At 43.5% G+C, this 20144-nt stretch overlaps 1 protein-coding gene across 1 annotated transcript; it reads right to left on the bottom strand.

Annotated features, from left to right (window-relative positions):
• Positions 1-1140: 1140 nt before the first annotated feature.
• emilin2a (elastin microfibril interfacer 2a) lies at positions 1141-18191 on the bottom strand. Its single transcript, XM_037085021.1, has 9 exons — positions 17909-18191; positions 17138-17263; positions 14949-15139; positions 12856-14841; positions 5949-6293; positions 3635-3688; positions 3034-3093; positions 2754-2894; positions 1141-1942 (listed from the first exon to the last, which is right to left on the bottom strand). The coding sequence occupies exons 1-9, from the start codon at positions 18088-18090 to the stop codon at positions 1608-1610; spliced, it is 3420 nt and encodes a 1139-aa protein (XP_036940916.1). The 5' UTR covers positions 18091-18191; the 3' UTR covers positions 1141-1607.
• Positions 18192-20144: the final 1953 nt, after the last annotated feature.

Here is a 20144-nt window from a genome sequence, read left to right as displayed (position 1 = left end):
CTAGCTGCTAGCCGCTACCGCACACGACCCACCTCCGGAGTCGAAGGATGCACTGGCAGGTCAAAAACCGGACTTAGGGTAAATAATGTCCGCCAGGCTTTTTCGCGAACACTGCCGTCACGTTTGCTTTGTGTCTGATGTAGGAAGAAACGGCAAGAACGGGCTTTGGTCACAGAAGTGTCCAAGCAGCAAGTTTGGTTGTTGAGGAACAGGAAGTTGTGGGAGGGACGGAGGCGGATGAATGACAGGCAACGACGGTCGGCGTAGAGACAGCGATATTGAGAGTTGAGAGATTTGTGACGTTTACCGCTGTTGGAGTGTATAATTAGTGTGTTAGGTAGTGTGTTTAGTGTGTAGTGGAGTCGTTTTTTTTGTTTAACGAGTCAAAACAATGAGGAGACTGCTGAATGTGGAGCAAGCAGTGCAGCTCTTCCTTCAGCTGGAAGGAGCTCAGGCAGACCTGAGCATTGCCTGCATTTTAAATGTAAATAGTTACATATAGCTTTGTAATGTTTTAAAGTGTATGCACATATTTAGCAAACAACAATTTATATTTGCATTACAAGTAACAAAAATGGTTTGTTAAACATGTTTGTGGTTTTCACAGTAAAAAAAAATGTAACTTTTTCTACCCAGATTTTATGGGGGTTTTTTTTTGTTTTGTTTTGTTTTTTTTTGTGATTTTAGGTCCATTGTGTTAATACAGTATGTCAAAATAAAAAAAATATCTGTACAGTCACGTGTGAGGTTGTGCTTAAAATAATGACCCTAAGTAAATAGTTTTCAAGGTGAAATATAATGGCAAAATCAAAAATAGTCAAAAACGGCCAATTATACCCTGCAGTGTCAGATTTCACAACAAACCTAAATATCCCTGAAGTCTCACCTTTTAAACAAAGCCTCATTTGGCCATCCATGAAAAAGCTACTAAACTTCCCACTTTTCTATAGGAATACATATTTCCTACAGGCACTGCACTAGTTCTGTTAGATGACCAGGTTTGTTTAATATTAGATTTTACATGACGTTTTCCAAAAAAAAAACCTGACATGAACTAGGACAACCTACTGTTGGTGAGTTGTAATGGAATGAGGATTATATAGTATATTCAGTATTAAATTAACTATGGCTTATAACCAGTTACAAGTTCGGTGGTATTTATTAATCAGCCTCTCTGTGTACAGTGTAGATTACACAGTGAGATGAAGTGACATACACACGGTTTATTGCCTTATCAACAATATCATATTCTAATATGTTGATCATAGATGGTTCTGGTAAAATAATAATTACAATTTATGACATTTTTAATGTTAATTTATAAACACTTATATACACAAGACATTCACAATAGGTACAAAAAAGGCAACTTTATAATCAAATATATTAGAAACAAATCTTGCTTCTTGTGTTCGGGTATATTTGGCAAATGGCTTACAAATTAAAATGTAATGGCATCTAAACTGAATTTATAACTGAGGATCTTCACACAGTGGCACTGTGTGGTGAAACAGCTGCAGCACAGCAAATCAGTGAAAAATATAGTTTCTTCAACATTCCCTCCAGTCAAACTATCTGGGAGCAAACCGGTCCCAGCTGAGCTCCGGCTATCTGTTGGCCTGTGGTGCGTACAGGAAGATGGCGCTGTAGGTGGACAGGATCTCCCTGGCCTCTGTGGTGGCCAGCTGGCCGCCGGTCCTCACCAAGCCCACGCGGTCTCCTTTCCTCAGGGGCAGGATGAGGCTGAAGGACACCGAGCCTCCGCAGCCACAGTGAGCGCCGGCTGAGCCCCAGTGTTGACCGGCAGCGGGTCCAGCTGAGCTCTGCAGCCTCTGGACGCTGCGGTTGGACACAGAGAGGACGGCCTCTACTCGGTCACCCTGCCTCGCCGTCAACAGCCCGGAAATCAGGTATCGGCCATCCAGAGGAACAGTGAAGATCCCTGCAGGAGAACGAAAACAGGTTCTGCTTTGTCTAAACATTCCTCACGTTCATACTGACCATAAGAGGCAACCTCCTCTCAGAGGAGACAAAATCCACGGTCCCCATTTGGTCGATTATCTGAAGTGGATATGAGACTTCAGCTGCCCAAATTAGTCAAATCAAGTGGCGATACTCATAAATGTGTTTTCAATTTTGTCACAATCCTTTTACTACATCTTAACAAGGGGACCCAAATAAGGAATTTGTTTTACTAGTCATTTAAAAAATGTTTTTTGAGAGGTTGAGACACACTCCAATCAATGATTCCTTTGGCTCGATTATCCAGGTGTGAAGAGAGTGTGTAGCTATTGGCAACACTCATCCCTGTTAGTGAGCGTGGGGGAGGTGATTCATGTGTGTCTAGGCTCAATTTTGTCTGTTGATGTTCAGACAATGTGACCACCATACATTGGTAAAACTACAGAATGTATACAAATAGTGTTGGTATTGGCAGTGCCAGCGTGGGCTTTACTCGGTATCGAATCACAAAGGTAGTTATTGGTATTGTACCACCCAATATGGCAAAAAGGAGGGTGCAGGGTACAGAGTGAAGTGAAAGTGGTTTTATTTCTACAGGCAACCCCTTTCACATGAGCAAAAGAGATGGATTCAAATCAAGGTGGGTGAAAACTTGTGTGGTCGTAGTTAAGGCACATTTTGAAAACGGGTCCCAGATGATCAAAGAAAGAAACACAAAACCACAAAATTGATGTACACAGCTGTAGGACTGCCATCAAATTCATCACATGCGACAAATCCTTGTTGTGTACCTGTATGGGAATTGTAGTGTCCGCCATCATTGACCAGAATTCTGTTAAAGCGGATAACACCAAAGTCTCCAGCGGGGCTCTGCTGCGTGAGGCCAGCCGAGAAGGAGAAGGGATCTGCGAAGGCGCTGTTGAAATCTGAAACTGGAATGTGAAATACAAATGTATCGGTGCCCGCTTTCAAATATGGATCAAAGTGCATTTTTCACTTATATTTGGTTGCTAAATAAGACATATGTACACTGATGTGTGTGGTGACATTGCGAGAGAGGATTTCTTTTACCTGGTGAGTGAACTGGAGCTTGATACATCGGGTTCCATGGCACCTTTGTTGCTATCGGAGCTACAAGGCGGGAATAAAAGTGTTAATGTTGCATTGTGTGTCAGCTGTGAGTTGAAGGGTCGACACCTTTATATATTTATAGACGTCTCATTCATTTGCTTCTCTAGTTGCAAGTAATCTAACGCCACAAATCAGTTAATTAAAATCTGTATTTGTGTGATTTTCCGCGTTGGTTGCTATAATCACAGTGAAACGTCGAGTATATAAATAGTAAATGTAAATGGTATAATGCATGGTAACAGCAAGACAGATCTTCGTTTCACAGGATATGGCCATTATCTGCTTGAGTCATTTTCTTAATCACCACCAAATGTATCAGGGCAAAACTTTCTGCTAAGTGCCTGCAGACGAGCTAAAGTCTTTCCACAGTCCGCCCACATCTCCCTAAACGAAACACATCCAGTTCCCACTCCCTCGCACTCTCGGTCTACAAATTATTCACAACTTTTTCTTTTTTTATTATTTTTTTTACATCGATGTGGTGGAATGGCAAAGCCTGCAGATGCATGCACTTTAACCTGATAATGAACTGCTACAATACCTTGGCGGCGGGTTGTTTGAGGCTTGAACGATGCAGGCTGCAGAGGAGGATAGCCTGCAAAAAGACACACGACAATCACATCATGTTTTGTCATCATCTGAGTAGCGGGTTTACTGAAGGCTCCTGCCAGAGGCAATTGTTCACTTTTCCATATGAGCTTCATGTCAAAACACTGCGGGATAGTTTCCCGTAGAAGGTACAAATTAGAAAACAACAGGTTATAATCTAGGCTGCATAAAGTGGCTTTTTTAAATTTGTTTGATGTTCTGATTTAGCTGTTTCAAAACAATGGGATCTAAAAGTAGCATGAGGTGTTTACAGTTTCTGTCAGAGCATTGAAATGTATTTAAAGCTGCAGATATTTGTGTCTTTTGAGTTCAAAATACAGACAAAACAGACAACAGAAATAAGACAAACCCAAAAGATGATGCGAAAACCTACTTCTCTCAGTAGTGAAAAGAAATGGAAAACCTGAAGGAAATTTTACATCTCTAAACAGAGCCCGAAGATTTGATTTATAGCTCCCGTCATTTTAAGCCCCTCAAGCATCCTCTGATTGGTCAGCTCACACATGCCTGAGTCAACAACAACAGTGCAGCTTTGCTAAATCAACTGTGCCACTGAGCATAAATCATGCAAATCACAACAAAATTCATTACAGAGCTGTAGTTGTTTTTAGACATTTTCTTACTTATATCTTTCAAGAAGAAATTTGCAGTACCGTGTTACACGGCATATTTTTTTTCTATCCACACTGGACCGCATAGAGTCACGAGTCATCTCTTTTCCAAAGCTTTTATTTTGTTGTTTCATGTTTTACCCGGTCATCATTTATATAGACCAGTTAATTCAATCCAGGACTGCCTCTCTGACTACACGGTGTCTCTTCCGTCTATTTCTTCCCTTTTAAATGTAGCGTTTCTGTGTCTGACAAAAGCCCCAGAGTACATGTACGTTACGGGTTCCATGTAGGCCCAATTCCAGATTCTGTCACTGATGATAGATGTGCATGTCGGATGTGACTGTGAGCTGACAGCACCGTTGAAGAGAGGAACATCCAGTATTTTATGTGACACATGTGGTCATGCTGGCTCACACTCGCTCTCCGTGGTGCCAGACTTCTGACACGGTGTCATCAAGCTTCCTGCTTGTCGTGGCAGTGATGACAGATTCCAGTTTCAGTAGCCTACTCATTCATAGATGTTGTAAGTAGACTCTGCATACAAATCTGAGGCTTCACACTAACAGCCTGTAGTTATCCAATGGAGTTTATATGGAGTAACAATGAAGCGCTAACTACAGGAGAAATGGACAAGAGCTTAGATAATAAGGTGGTTTTAGCTTTATGTCTAAGGGGGACTGTAGGTATTTCTGAATCACTTGGCACATATTGAATAATTACAGGGCACAGTCATTTTACTGCTGGGTCACAAGAAATAGGAAATGGGGAAAAGGCAATTAATATTGCAATGAGATTAGTGATGGCAGCAGTTATTAAAAAATTCTGATATAATTACAAAACATTTGCTTATTAATGCAACGTAAATCATTACTGGCGAACAGAACATTAGGCTGAGCGTGGGAAGAAGGGTGTTCCTCTGCTGCGACAACTATATAATACTCAGTCTAGTTTTTTCAATGATGATAAAATATGTTTGGGAGCCGCAATGAAGTTTCAGTTTCCATCTGACAATCAAAACAGATGTTCGAGAGCAACACGGAACAGTCATTTCATCAGTTACAGGGTAATACTTCACTGTGGCCAAGTCAACGACCTACTGAAAGGAATAATGTGACGAGCTGTTCCCCCCTTCAGATGTGTGCATAAGTCATCATTTCTTGACATTTTTTTAGTTTAAACGATATTGTCACGTGTTTTATTGACATGATATCAATATCTCATTTTTTTATGTGCTAAACTGAAATTCTAGCAAAATCTTACAAATGACTCCTTTATGATTTTGTGAGAGTACCAATAGCCTTCCTTATAATGTCACTGCAGTATCAATATTGAGGGATCTGCTCAAAAATATGGGGATATTTTGTTGCCTAGTCTGTTAGATTATGTGTAACAAATAGTTTAAAAGTTTCACATCAGGCCATATCATTCAGCCCATAGTTTATAGAGTTACAAAAATCCAGTTTTGTGCCATAAAAACGTGGTCTTGAGGGAAACTTGAATCAGACTTAGTTTATATTCATAGTGAAATAACATATCTATTTCAGTTATGACAAACTAATGAGGGCATTTCCAGCTGCAGAGTGAAGCTGCATTGGAACTTTGAAGGTCACCGTGGCCATTAGTGCGACTCACCTGGTGCGCCGGCGAACCCTTTGACCGGCATTCTCGACGAGTCCTCCGACCCTCTCCGCACTGTCACCCTGCGTACGTACCCCGGGGGCCCGGCCTCGCCCGTCTCCACCACCGGCCTGACGGGAACCAGGGGGAGGCTGGACTGGCCTGGCTGCTGGGGGTTGGACGGCTGCCTCGGTGTATTGATCACGACTGTGTGTGTGTTGGGCTGCGCTGGTTGGCTGGGGCTGTATGGCTGCCTGGGGCTGGACGGCGGCGGTGGGATGATGAGAGGGATGTGGATTTGTTGGATTCTGGTTCTGGAATCTGGCGGAGAAGCAGGCCTCTCTGGTCTCAAGGTCATTCCTTAGACAGCAGGAGAAAGAGACATACATCAATTTATGGCTTGCTTTCTAAGTATATTGTAGGCGTTGCCGTCATAAAAAGCCTCTGGTCATAACAACTCTTACAATCCAATTCAAAGTTAGGGAAAATGCCGTAACTGCCATCGTATAAGCCTCCAATTTGCTTTATTTTTTACTTCCTCTCTCAAATTCAGACCACATACCTCCCTTCTCTTGTGAATTCGCCTTTTACGACTTATATTCTGATGACAGGCCAAATTAGACCTGGCATTCACTGCACCTCTGAGCTTTAGTTTTTTTTTTTTCTCAACCAGTACCATTATTACCCTTCATAAAAGCAGAGTGGGCGGTCGTGTGAGATTTAGTCAACGAGAACCATCTGAATGGAAAAACCAGTTGGCTGCCTGCCAGACCCCCTGAGGGCACAGACATCACCTGGACCTGAGCGTGGAGATGCTGTGAGAGAGTCCTGGGGACACATAACCAGAATAATTACAGTACCCGGCTTTGTGTCAGCCCCTTCTCGCATGACCAGGTGTCAGACAGATTGTGTCATGCTGTATTTAAGATGCAGCGAGGAAGTTTGAACGACGTTAAATGACTTCTGCGATGCTTCCTGTTGTATCTGTATCTGCAGGCTTGTTTAAACCTTGTGGGCGAGGTTGGACATAACTGGAGTCCACGTAACCGGATTACAGTAATGTCCTTCAGCTAAAGACACTTACATCAAGGAAATGACCACTTATGTCAAATGATTATACAGTTAGATTTGGCGGAAAAGGCTTTGCTCTTTGAGGAAGCTCTCTAGGCATAAACAAGAGATTCTGCAGAGAGAATAAACAATCTTCTGTATACAGAACTTTGATAACGTGAAGTGTAAACTTAGCTGAGCCCTGTGAAGTGACAAGTGTCAGGTTATAAAGGCCACTTTGTACATCTGTGTCATTGACTGGCTGTGGTCACAATAGGCCTGGGTGCTGAAGCATGGACAAACAGCTGATAGCTGAACAGCTGATGCAGCTGATTTATCAGCTTCTTTCCCTGAACTGAAAATCAAATAAGTCCATGGTAGCAGCTCTGAGAGGCTGGATTCAGACACGGCGCCGACAGATGGCACTGTGCTCGCAATGAAAATGTCAACGTCGTATGTGCTACTTTCAACATTTTAGTATGTTGGCATGCTAACATTGCTAACTGCAGTGGCACTCATTAGAGCGCATACCTCCGCCCAAGGCCCAACAGTCTCTGTTTGTACTCACTCGTAGATAGACCTAAAAATGTTTGCTTTTGTTTTCATCAAGCTCTTATTCCTTGAGAAATTAACGAAAAATGTCGAAAAACCTCAAGAAAAGTGAGAAAACACGTCCTGGATCCGTTTCTTCATCAAAAACCTGATGGGGTCTATTCTAGGCCAAGTTTCAATCAACATCCACCTTGCAGCTTTTTCTGGAGGTGAAGACCTGTCTCTCACCAGATGCAGTTGGAAGCTCTGGCATGAATTAAAGTAAGATCAGCTTCTCTTCTGACTGGTCAAGAATGGACTTTCGCGCTCAAATCCACAGGATACCATGAAATTACTTTCCAGTGTCCCGAACGAATAAAGTCATAAACCATAATGTGTGTACTGCCGGTTCTGCCACAGCCAACAATACGACAATAAATCAAACGCTAACTGTTGCTTCAACAGAGCTTGAGTCTCGCACCGAGGCGACGCGGTCGAGCCGAAAGTACCGTTCAGCAATCGTATTACAAGAAGGTTCTGCCTTTTACTCCGGATTATCAAAGCTATCGACTGTTCCGTTCACATAAAATGTGATCAACCATCAACCGAATTCTTCCCTCTTACTGTAAGTGATACCACAAGTCTACTCAGAAACCACATGTATAATTAAAAACAAATTAAACCCAGCAATCATGTTGTACTGCGATAATCACAAATCTCTCCTTCATTTCCTTCCTATGCCTCCTTCAGGACGCCGGTTGCCTGAGTGCATATTTCCCATGAGCTCTCAGCCTGTGTCTCACTAAGGGGGCAACCGCAAAGTCGCAAAGAAAAAAAAAAAAAAAAAAAAGAATGCGAGAAACAGAGTGGTGCACATAAGCGCTGGTGCAACCATGAGCATCACCAAGACCAGATGTTATTGCTTAGAAGCGGATTGAGACACTGCAGAGGGAGGGAGGCTTTAGTCACAGATCCGGGTGACAGTGCGTGAGTGTTCACAAGTTGCTGAAATATCAAGGAATATTGCAGCAGACAAGCCGATCATGCAATGGAAAATGGTGTCAAGGGGCGCAGGGCGGGGTGCAGAGGCTACACGCACGTACGATTTTAATGCATCGCTCACACTCTGACACACATTTCTTCCTCTTCTTCCTCGCTTTCCACACGGACGCAATTTCACCCTCCACCCCGTTTTTTTTTTCCTCCAGTGGTATTAATGACGGGAGGGTTCGAAATTGTGCGCTGTGTGGCAGAACCTCAGGGACTCCCATTGTGTATCTGGGTCCACTCTCCCCTGAAGACTTCCAGATGGGCTGCCCTGGTCCGAGATGGAAACACCTCACCTCGTAGCTACGGAAATCATCTCAGGGGAAGCCGCTGTAGTCAAAGCGCCCCCTCAAAATACTGCCGCTCACTATATATATACAGTGTGTGTCTGTGGCGGTGTCGAGTACAATTTTCCATTGTTTCCCAACAGACACCCTTTGACTTCAAAAAAGCCTTTGATATCTTTTTTTTTTCTTGCGTTCCCTCATCACGGTAGACAGTTAATCTTAGTGCCTGCCTCTCCAATATCAAGTCAGAATGATCAATTGCAGAGCATTGATCCATGAAATCAAAGACTTTATTTAATGCAACCTTTTTTTTTCGCCTGTCAATAGACACTTCCAGGACAGGGAAGAGGGGGAGAGGAGAAAACGAATGTCCCCTGGCACTCTTGGAAGGACAAATCGGCGGAAAAAAAGCTGGACAGAAGGAGAGAGCGATGAGGGAGTGAAGGGAGAGAAACTCAGAGATAAGGGAGAGAGAACGAAAAAAAAAAAAAAAAAACGACAGGGAAGTGATTTGAGCCAGACTGGGATCGCCTCCAATAACCAGAAGGAGTGGAAAAAAAAAAAAAAAAAACAGCTTGAGAATCGAATAAGAAAAATTCAGCACAAGGAGGTTGATTAGTCACCGCCTGAATGAGGAACAGCACGCTCAGGCTCTTTGAAAACAGAAGCACTTTCCATATTTTCTACATCTCCTAATAACGCGCAAAGTCTCGCCTAATTTCAAAACGGCTTTGACACATCAACGTCATAGTTTTAAATGGTGCAAAACAGCGACGGCTGCTTAACCGCAGCTCTCCTATCGTGAAGAAAAAAACAGCCAGAAACAAACACACTCAAGCTGTGGTGGCAGACCTCTGCTGCAGCAGCTGTTTTTTGGGGGGCAAAGCAGCGCCAACATTTATGCAACTGAAGTCACACAATTCCAGTCACATTGAGTAAGGGCGAAGCTATTCCAGTTAATCTTTCAGCTACGTTGTTGTTACAACGCCTCATCTGTTCGCGGGCCTCCTCGGGGTCCTCATATGACTGAGTGGAGAATATGAGCTCAAACAGAGAGGAAACATTTCAGTAGTTTCTCAACCACCACCAACACCACCACACCCACAGAGCTGGGATTTTTTCATGGATTGTTTTTATGCCTATTTAGACTATTTCTATTTCCTCGGTCACACAGACCAACTCCCTCTCTTGTGGGATTCGGGATACAGATCATAAGGGCAAAGTGAGAGGATATTATGATATTTTCCCTTAAAGCAAAGGATCAACACTTTGAGAGACAATTATTCACTTTCTTGCCAAGAGTTAGATAAGGCGATTTAAACCACTATTTTGTTTGTACAGTAAATGTGAAGCCATCGCCAGCAGCCTGCTAAGTTAGCTTAGCATGAAGACTGTAAACATGTGAAAACAGCCAGCACGGCTCTGTTCAATCCGGTCATTATCCAATGTGAGTAGCTCCTTAGAGCCAGCAACAGCACATTCATGACCATGTCTGCCATTGGACAGCAAGGTACGGCATCGCTTGGACAATCCGCATGCAAAAACTGCAGTAAGTTTCGAGAACAATATTGTCACACTGCGCTGTGCTACAGCCAGGCAGCCACACACCACCATAATCTATATAATAACTCAATTTAAAGGATAAATTCACCCAAAGATGAAAATACCATACCTAGCTGTCCAAATTGGCACACAAGCTTGCACATGCACTACTTAGATCAGGTAATGAGTGTGCACAAAAAAATGTATTAAAATGACAATTTGCTTGGAGGTTATGTGGTAGACTAGCTGCTGGATTTTCTTAGAATGATAAATTGACATTCATACTTAACGTATACGTTTATACTTCAACAAGATATCATGTGTTAATAAGGGAGCTCTAGAGGTGTGGGTAGGCAGATTGTGTTTACCACTGGACTCAGCTATTTGTTTCCCCTGTTTTGGGCTTTTAAGCTAAGCTAAACTACCTGTCTGCTGCCACGAGCAGGTTACGGACATGTAAGTGGTGTAAGTCCTCTCTTTACTCTCAGACGGAAAGTGAATAAGCATATATCCAGAAAATATGCTCACTCATATGATGGAAGTTGTCACAGAGTAAGAGCCCTGAAAACCAATCCCGCAGCAGGGTGGACAGTTCTATCTCATTTAATCCTGGGCAAAAGTGCAGTATGATGTTACAGACACGGTGATGAAGTCAAATATCACAGTTTGGAACCAACAGACCATATTTGGCAGTGAGTGAAATGGAGTACAAGTTGTCTTCACACTCTTCGTCTCCCTACACCTCAACCATTAATCCGGCCGCCCACCTTTTCTCCTCAAGTCCCTATCAGACCATTGTTTTGGACAATGGTTTAAGAAAGGGAGGCACCAGTGATGGGGCCCCAGTCATGACATCACAGCTGAGGGTAGTCGAAGCATCTGGTCCTGGGTGTGGAGCTCTGCTTCTCCCCTCTCCATCAAGACTGGCTCCAGCAGTGAGTCAGGGCCCTTAATGAGGACCAGACTCCACACATCAGGCTGAGGTCACCCTACCGGAATCTCTGGAGGTTGGTATGCGTACATGTGTAAAGGAGAAAGGAAGGGAGGGAGCTGTATGTGTGCACTGAGAGACTGGGAAGTGTGATTGAGGCCTGCAGTTCTGCGGTATGAGTAAAAAAGGAAAAAAAAAGGCGATGTCATGGTGCAAGAAAGAAGACCTCACAAGTCAACACGTTCATAAAGGGAGTTGGAAAAATGGAATAGTCCACTCGGGTGTTCTGATGTTTACATAAGGGAGCCATAAGGCACAAAACAGTGAGAGTATATCATCGGAGTAGTTAGGAGAATTTAAGATTCTTTTAACCTATCCAATTCCTTATATAAAGACTGGGGAATTCTTAGGATAACATAAGGCTAAGTCAAAGGAAGCTTCCAATGTGGGCCTCTGCCTCGGTGCAGGGACATATTGAATGACATACTCAAGGCAAGGACGGGAGGCCCTGTGAACTCGTGTCCTCCCTCTCCGGGAAATACCCTGTGGCCATTCATGGGATCTGATCCTGCCCTCCAAGCCTCCATGTAAGCCAAACAAGCAGCATGCATTATATGATGGATTATCTTCAGGAAAGGTTTGTGTTTACACAGATGTTAATCAAACTTGATAAACTCATGTTAGATGTTATAGAGGAAGCTGCAAAGGAGTGTGTGTTCTTCTGGCTCACTGCAGAGTTCTGTGGGATTCCACGGACTTGTTAGTGGTTAAACCGTGTCATAATCTACGCTTAATGACTACATTATATCTTTTTGACATTCTGAGAAATGCTTTTCTGCTGACACTTGCATGAGTTTCAGTATGAAGCTACAGTCAGTTTGGCTTTGTATAAATACTGGGAAAAACAGAAAAAAGCTTGCCTGGCTTTGTCTAAAGGTACCAAATCACACAGGGACTTGTTTGCTACAAGCTTGTTTTGGACAAATCAGTATGGTCGACTTTGGCTGCAGCAGGCCATCATATGCATTTAATGGAAAATACATATGATTTTTTTTTCTTAAAACAAACACAAGAAAAATGTGACACATGGCGCAGGAGAGGAGCATCCACTTGAAAATGTTTTTGCTCTTTAGCAATGTTTCTCTATGTGATCGGCCTCTAAGATATTATGTGTTTAATCAGTAATGTGCTGGTCCCCTATGCTGGAAGTTATTATCGTCACTCACCACTCCTTGCTATGTTGAGCCTGCTGCTTCACTTTGTAAAGTGACACAGTCAGACCATAACAGCCAAATACCAAAGCTCTACATGTTCAAGAGTCACATAGTTATCCATTTACTGTGTGTCAGTTCTGCAGTTATTAATCTTCTAAATATTGGCTTCAAATTCAGGGAATAAACATGGATCAATGTGACCCCACAATGGCTTGGTTGTTGTCAAAGAGAGCCAAAGAGGCCATTTGATAGATCCTATTATCATCCTCTCAAGACACTTACACAACAATCATCAATCTATCCCCAAACCACTGACTCACCTGGCTCTTTGGCAGTGACGTCTTTCATAACATGTCTGGCCATCTCAGACAGCTGTCCCTGGACCCTCTGCAATGAATTCTGCAGTGCAGCGATCTCTGCCCCGTGGTTTCCACAGGTGACGTTCATCCGGTACATACAGTCCCGCAGACCACCAATGTGTCTCTCCATCCCATCTTTCAGCTCTTTGATGTTGGCGGAAATTCCATCTAACCTTCCACACACCTTTTCAAGTCTGGTCACGCGTCCATCTACAATGGAAATGCCATCAGAGACACCCTGTGTGTTCTGTCTACATTGACTCAGTTCAGATGACACCTGTTGACTGAGCGTGTCAAGCTTGTGCTTCAGCTCGTCCACCTCACGCTTGGTATCATCTGCCTGACTGTTGGGACCAGTAATGACTGATGCCCAGTTGTCCCTTGATGGACTCCCAGTACCACTTTGCCTTGCATGGCAGCATGTCATGTTCATTCTGTACAAATCCTGGTCGTATTTTTTCAAGGAGTCACTTAGTGTGGTGACACCAGTAGCCAGACCAAGCACATTATCTTGGAGATTAATCAATCCCTTCTGGAAGTCATCCATCGTCTGAGCACGTCTCTCATTTGTGACTGTCTGCCTTTGAACTACGTCTTCCAGTTGCCTGAGTTTCTGTGTGTTGGTACTCACATCTGTGTGAAGAACATCCAAGTCATTTCTATATCGACTCAAATCCTTCAAAATGTTTTCTAGAGTTTTCGGTGGTTGTGATGAACTCACTGCACCTACAGAAATTCCTGAACCTGAACATCCTGAAGAGCATAACTCTCCTACAGCGTTGACCTTATCATCCAAGCCTTGGATGAGGAACTTATTGTTGTTGACTTCTGCCTGGATGGCATCCATAGAGTCACTAAACATCCCAGGGAAGGAGTTGTTGCTCATTTCCACCAGCATGTTTGTGAACTGGTCCTCCATGGTGTTCAGGCGCTCCTTCAGCAGCTGTCGCAGTGCTGCCACTTCCTCGGCAATTGTACGGGTCAGCTTCTCTTCAATATAGAAACAGTGAGTCTCTGCGTTTTGCTCCGTGATATTAATGCGTGCCTCAAGCTCTTCAACCAGTAGACTGAAATCATTGTCTTCCTGCGGTGCTGAGCTGAGGTGCGCCAGCTCATTGTCAATGCGGACATTCAGGATGCGGTGAGCCTCTGCGATGCGGTCAATCTCTCGCCAGAGGTCTTTGTGGTCACTATGATCCTCCTCTGGTTTGGACAGTTCTGTCTGCCTCTGGGTTCGTACAGGTCCATCTGCAGCAGCCATATCCAGACGTAGTGCCCTAATCTCCTTTCTCAGGTCGGCCTCCTTGGTATCAACCAGCTTGGTTAGGCTGACCAAACCTTGGTCACGGTTGTCTTCACAGGTCTTCTGCAAGGTCTCGATCTTGTCATTGCAAGAGCTTTGTAGTTTGGTCATGTGTTCCTCCACGTTCTGGTCTAGCTCCTTCTTAAGCTTTTCAAATTTTCCATCAATGTAGGTTTGTATAACATCAAACTCCACCATGGATGGAGTCTGAGATTGAGAGGCATCCATCAGGACACGGATCTGCCCCTCATGACTTGTCATGGTTCCTCTTAAGTCTTCCAAAGCTTCATCCTTGCTTTTCAGTGCATTGTTGATGTCATCCAACCGGGCCTCTATTTTTTCTATAGCCTTGTCTCCAGCAAGCCCACCTCTAGTAGCCTGATGACCATCAAGCACTGCCGGGCTCTCCTCTGTGCCTGTGGCTGTGGCACTGTCTGGTGGATGTATATTGTTGATAAGTGTCACCAGCATCTTCTTCGTGTCTTCCTGCAGGTCTGTGCGGAGGTTGTCGGTCAACCCTGTCAAAGCCGACTGAAGATCCAGGACTGTTTGAGACAGTCGCTGAACTTCACCTTCCAGAAGATGCACCTTATCCGTCCCGCCGTGCCTCATCTCATGGTGACCTGTCTCTCTCCGCTCTGGTCCTACAATCAGAGAATAACTGTTTAGATTTTTATGAATGAATGCTCCTTTTTAGGACACAAAAGTTGTTTGAATTACTTTTTTGGTGGTACAGAAAATGGTGTCTTACTCTGTGTGTGTCTGGTTGTATGTCCAGGATTTGGTGGTAGGTATGGCTGTATTCCCTGAACTCTTTGTGGGTCTGGGGGTGGTTTTAAATCTTTACAGTCTGGACCTTGGTATCCAGGACAGCATCTCCACTCTAACTCTGTGACTGTCTTGAAGGCAATCTTGTATGTGGGGCGAAATCGATTGTGGTATCTGTAAAAACAGACAGCAAAATCAATACATTTTTTTTCCAAATCTCAGAGAAATATGAATACAAAACTGGTAACTGGGAACACTGAGCCTGAGCCTTTGTTGAGTGTTAATCACAAACTTCATCTTTGCTTCAGCTTCTCTGCCGTTCCCGAGAGATAAAAATGTTCCAGGGATATATGTTTTTATTGGGAGCTGTTGACTCCCGCGATCCACAAAACGCCTGTTTTATTGGTCACTTTTTGAGCTTCTCTACTGTCCACTATCACATGAAAATTTCCACTTTCTGGCCAAGACAAACAACTCCCATAGAAACAATAGATGACATCACTTCCCAGAAGACTGGGGTCATGTCACGCAGAACATCTGGAAAGTTGATGACTGAAACACTCATCTTTGCACATTTCCTGCTTGTCACCCTCACCGATAACACCAGCTTGACAAATGGACAAAAGGAAACTGAAAAATAAAAATAACATTTACGCCTGTAATCAACTATGAGTGCTGAAATCTCATCCTCACATGAGATAATATGAAGCAGATACTGAACGTCATAACTTAGAAGTGGAAAAACCCGAGGTGTCTGTCCTCACTGTCAGCTCCTTTTTGCCTTATGCAAAGAACTTGGAAATGTCTTCCTCTGACATAAGAATTATCTGTATCCAGGAATCTTTTCCACAACACAGTTGCTCTTCTGCATGTGTGTGTGAGTGCATCACAGAGCTTAACCACAGATAACTTGTGTTGTCTCCAAACAAAAATAATGACTCACAAAGGAAAATATATTAAATTGCAACACAGCGCTTCCAGTAGAGAATTAATGGCCGCTGTTTCTCAGGAATTACTGAGGAAGGTACTCCCATTTACAAACAATCAATCACTACAGGAGACTCCACTTGAGGAGCAAATTGCTTTATCGATCTTAAGGGTTTCGTGTATTGACATGGACTTAAATCAAATTTAGTATTGCAGAATTTGTTATTAGATGAGTGAGGAGGGATTGAGATCATGTTTGGCCAGTTCTATAATACGCAAAAGTTTCTGCTGAAATCTAAATAACTGGATGATTTTAAATGTACTTTTGACTCTGATAATAAATCTTATGCACTGATCATAACTGCTCAGCTACTAAATACTTGGATACGATAACTTAAATGTGGCTTTGTACAACAATTTAAAACAGATGTCCTTTTTTAAAACACTCAAGAAGGTGCGCAATTAGTTTGGCTTTTTAACATGAATGCAAAGTCAACAAACCCCAAAGACATTAAGATCGTCACTGACAGATTTTCTTCTTATGCCTTGACAAACAGAATAAACAAACTCTTTGCTGTCATGACTGAATAAACTGAATGAACAAATTAATATGTGGCAGACCCTGCCACCTTTCTAGCTTCAAAAAGTGTTCCGGTGACCCTATTGTCCTCTGAGAACAGCTTGTTTATTAGTTATGGAAAAATATTTCTGAGTTTGTATTACTACCTTGTTGATATTGTATATCTAAATTTCTGAGTATTGAAGTTCTTCTCCAAAATTAGACAGCTGGACCTGCAAGTCTTTGAGAATTTTGCTTAAAAAATGACTGAAACAAATAATCGGCTATGACAACAGCTGGCAATTCATTTTCTGTCAGTCCACATATTGATTAATGGACTGGGCGATCACTGGTCTGCCTGCTATTGCATGCTCCTCGGAAAGTCATTTCAGGTAAGGTCACATTTGTTTGTCTTTCAGCTATAGGGAAAGATCAAATCTCCTTAAACTATTTCCTGTTTGACTCTTTGCCCTTTCCAGTGGGCTTTTTTTCTCTCTCTCTTCTCAACTTGCTAGAAATTTCTGTGCTTTTGGCTCTGCCAGTGGAGTTTCTTCAGCCATGGTGGATATTTCTGCCTCCAGGTCTCTCAGAGAAACACTTTGTACCTGGACTGCAGTCCATCTCATGCAACTAAACATGATGCGCCCTCAACCACCCCTTCCCCCGTCGCTCCCCCGGATGCTCACGTCACTTGCTGCTGGCAGTCGGGCTGGTAGGCCGGGCAGGGGGCCACTACGGGCTCCTGGAAGCTCTCCACACTCCCCTGCACGGCGCAGCTCACGTTCCTGCGCACCACATAGGCACACCAGTTCCTGACGAGAGAGAGGCAGGGATATAAACAAGAGCTTCAGCATACCAGGAACTGTGACAAACATCTTAGTGGAAAAACTGTGCGGATAGCTCTGGATTAGTTACGGAGCGCTTTAATGACCTGGGTAATAAGAATCAGGTCGTTAAACTTTACTGCGCTTTTCCATACAGGTTGCGTCATTTCAGTGAGGTGTTTCTTCACTTGTTCTTTTTTTTTTTTTTTTTCATTCTCGTTTGGTTATTTTAGTTTATCAGTCGCAAATGCACTAATGGTCTGTGGCAGATGAGATATTGGACTAATCGCTGGCATTCCAGCGTTTATCTGGCTCTTATCGCGTTTGGCAACACTGGCCACGCCAGAGAGCCAAATTTAGACGCTGTGCTGATAAAAAAGCACGGTGGACGTTAACAGGCTACAAATGACCATAAGAGGATAAATGTGCGCCGATCCGAGGTCACTGCGATCAATGAGAAGTTTGGGCGTCATCGCGCTTTTGTTGGCAACTGCGCAACAAAAGCGCCCCAATGCTCAGGAGAAGCTGGGTGAAAGCGGTCAGCGGGTATTATGACTTTAACAAGTTTTAAAACTGTTCCCCACACACGTAGATTTAAAAACAACAACAACAACAACAACATGTATTTCTTACCTATTCCTGTGTCTGTGCACCGCTCCGGTGTATGGAGACCCCTGGAACAAGTCATAAGATGAGGGAGACCCGTAAGTGAACTGAAAGTTCAGAAACAGTGCGAAAACTGTCCACCGCCAGTCCATCTCTCCATTCCCGTGATTCATACTCGACAGACGCCTTAAAATAAATAGTCCTAACATAGAGGAAGAGAAGGAAAACAACAGTGCTGCTCTGTTATTACCAAGCGCACCAAAGTCACATTGCCCCAGCAGTGACTGGTCCAACTCCAGCAACTTTTGAGTTTGGGGAAGTCCAGATTCACTGCAACTCCCTTGGAATGACGTTCAGGGCCCACACCCTCCACCCCCCCAAAACACACTGAGATGAGGGAAAAAAACCCCTCTCCACAGCCCCTTTTATTTTTTAAAGGTGCTGTTGTTTGTGATAACGTCCTTTAATCAAGTTATGCAGCTGATGATCCAAGCTGATGAGTTCTTTGTCTGCCAACAGCCCAAAAAACTCACACCTCATTGATGAACATAACAGGATCAAGTCTCCCGAAGGCAACCTCCAAGTGCTGAAAGAGCTCCTGTGTTGATGATATTCATAGCCTGGGATAACAGTAGTCATTTACATTCTGTCTGCCTTGTTAGTGAATGGAGGATATAGGCAGAATACATAGTGTGCAGTCTGTTGTGTTTTTTTCTTTTTTCTGCTGAGCAAACCCCTATTGTTTCAGGCTAAACTGAGCGATGCCTTATGTGAATGGGGGGGTGGGGGGTGGACAAGAGCTTCAATTCACAGCACTCGAGGCAGGAATTCACTGTCAGTGTGAAAGTGTGAGATGGGAGGAGAGTTTCCACACACGGTGGTGCTGTGAAAAGTTTTTTTTTTTTTTTTCATAGTGAGACAGCCTGAAGCACCCTCTCCTCCTCCTCCTCCTCCTCCTCCTCCTCCTCCTCCTCCTCCTCCTCCAGTGTCCCAGGGTGCTGCCACGGGCATTACTGTACCGCTTTGATTTCCTGATGAGACAGATGCTGTCAGTTAACACACACAACAATGAAAGAAAAACAGTGGGGGAGAGGGAGATGACAGTCGAACACAGACAGAGAGAGAATGTGAAGTAATGATTCAGGAGAAGATGGATCAACACACCTGTGGACACACACTCTCTTCTTTTCCCCCCCTAAAAATAACCTTTTACCACTGAACAAGCTCTCTGTCTGAGCTGCTGTCAGACCAGAGATAGCCCTTCCCAAAATAAGACCATGCCCTCTCTTTGGGCAGTGAAGCACCGAGAGATGCTGGAAATCAGGGTTATGTAAGTGGATGATGTCTGCAGGGATTGGATTTTTTGTCAGGTAAACGTGACATGTCATGAATATTTTTCACCCCACATCGTCCTTTAATGACATTACTAACAATTCCCTTTATTTCCTTCAGTTAAAGTGTAACCCGTCACGTGGAAACACATGTTCAAGCAAACCTCGACATGGACTCGAGGCTGCTCAGAGTGTAAAAAGCTCTCTAATGGGGTGTCATGTGGGTGCTTTTATTTTTTTGACAGTTTGTGGCGGTTTGTTTAGTCGCCATGAGAGGGCAGCACAGCAGCAGTAAAAGAGGCAGAAGCTCCTTGTAGTCATGGCAATTCCCTTTTAAGCAAGTGTCGGGGTGAGAGAGAGAGAGAAAAAGAACATTTCATTAGTGAGGCAATGTGAGCACCCGAATTTTTACATTTCTCCATCACCCTCACGACACCACGCTCATGTCAGTCATCTGTGTTGCGCACTCTGAATTCACCATCGCTTTTTTGATTCCTGAACATTTGCTGGAAAAAATGCCTCTCAGGCTGAATCACCATCAACAAACACTCTTTCTGTCCTCAGTTTTAAAAAGCTACACAGTCTGTTTTTTTTTTTTTTTTTTTTTGCAGCGCTCTAATGTGATGTCGAGAAAACGTGCCTCCTGCACAGAGTTAAAAAAAAACAAACAGTCGTTTTATTTCATTTGTGCCCCAACATTCAGGCACGGTGAGAGGTAGAAGGTGAGTCGTGACTGAAGGGAGACGCACGGCCATTTATTTCAGTTTAAAGAGAAAAAAAGAAAGAAAGAAAAAACCCACCGTGATTTCATCCATAAATCCAGGGGACGTTTCCCACCTCCCTCGGATCGATTTTTTTATTTTTCAACTTTGCAGAAGTTGGAGGACTGATTGGAATTGGAATAGCCTGCATTGAGCTGGGGTGGATCCTTT

The sequence above is a fragment of the Acanthopagrus latus genome, chromosome 21, assembly GCF_904848185.1.
Source record: "Acanthopagrus latus isolate v.2019 chromosome 21, fAcaLat1.1, whole genome shotgun sequence".
Lineage (NCBI taxonomy): Eukaryota > Metazoa > Chordata > Actinopteri > Spariformes > Sparidae > Acanthopagrus > Acanthopagrus latus.
The sequence above is the reverse complement of the archived record's forward strand: the minus strand, read 5'-3'. Positions and strand labels throughout refer to the sequence as shown.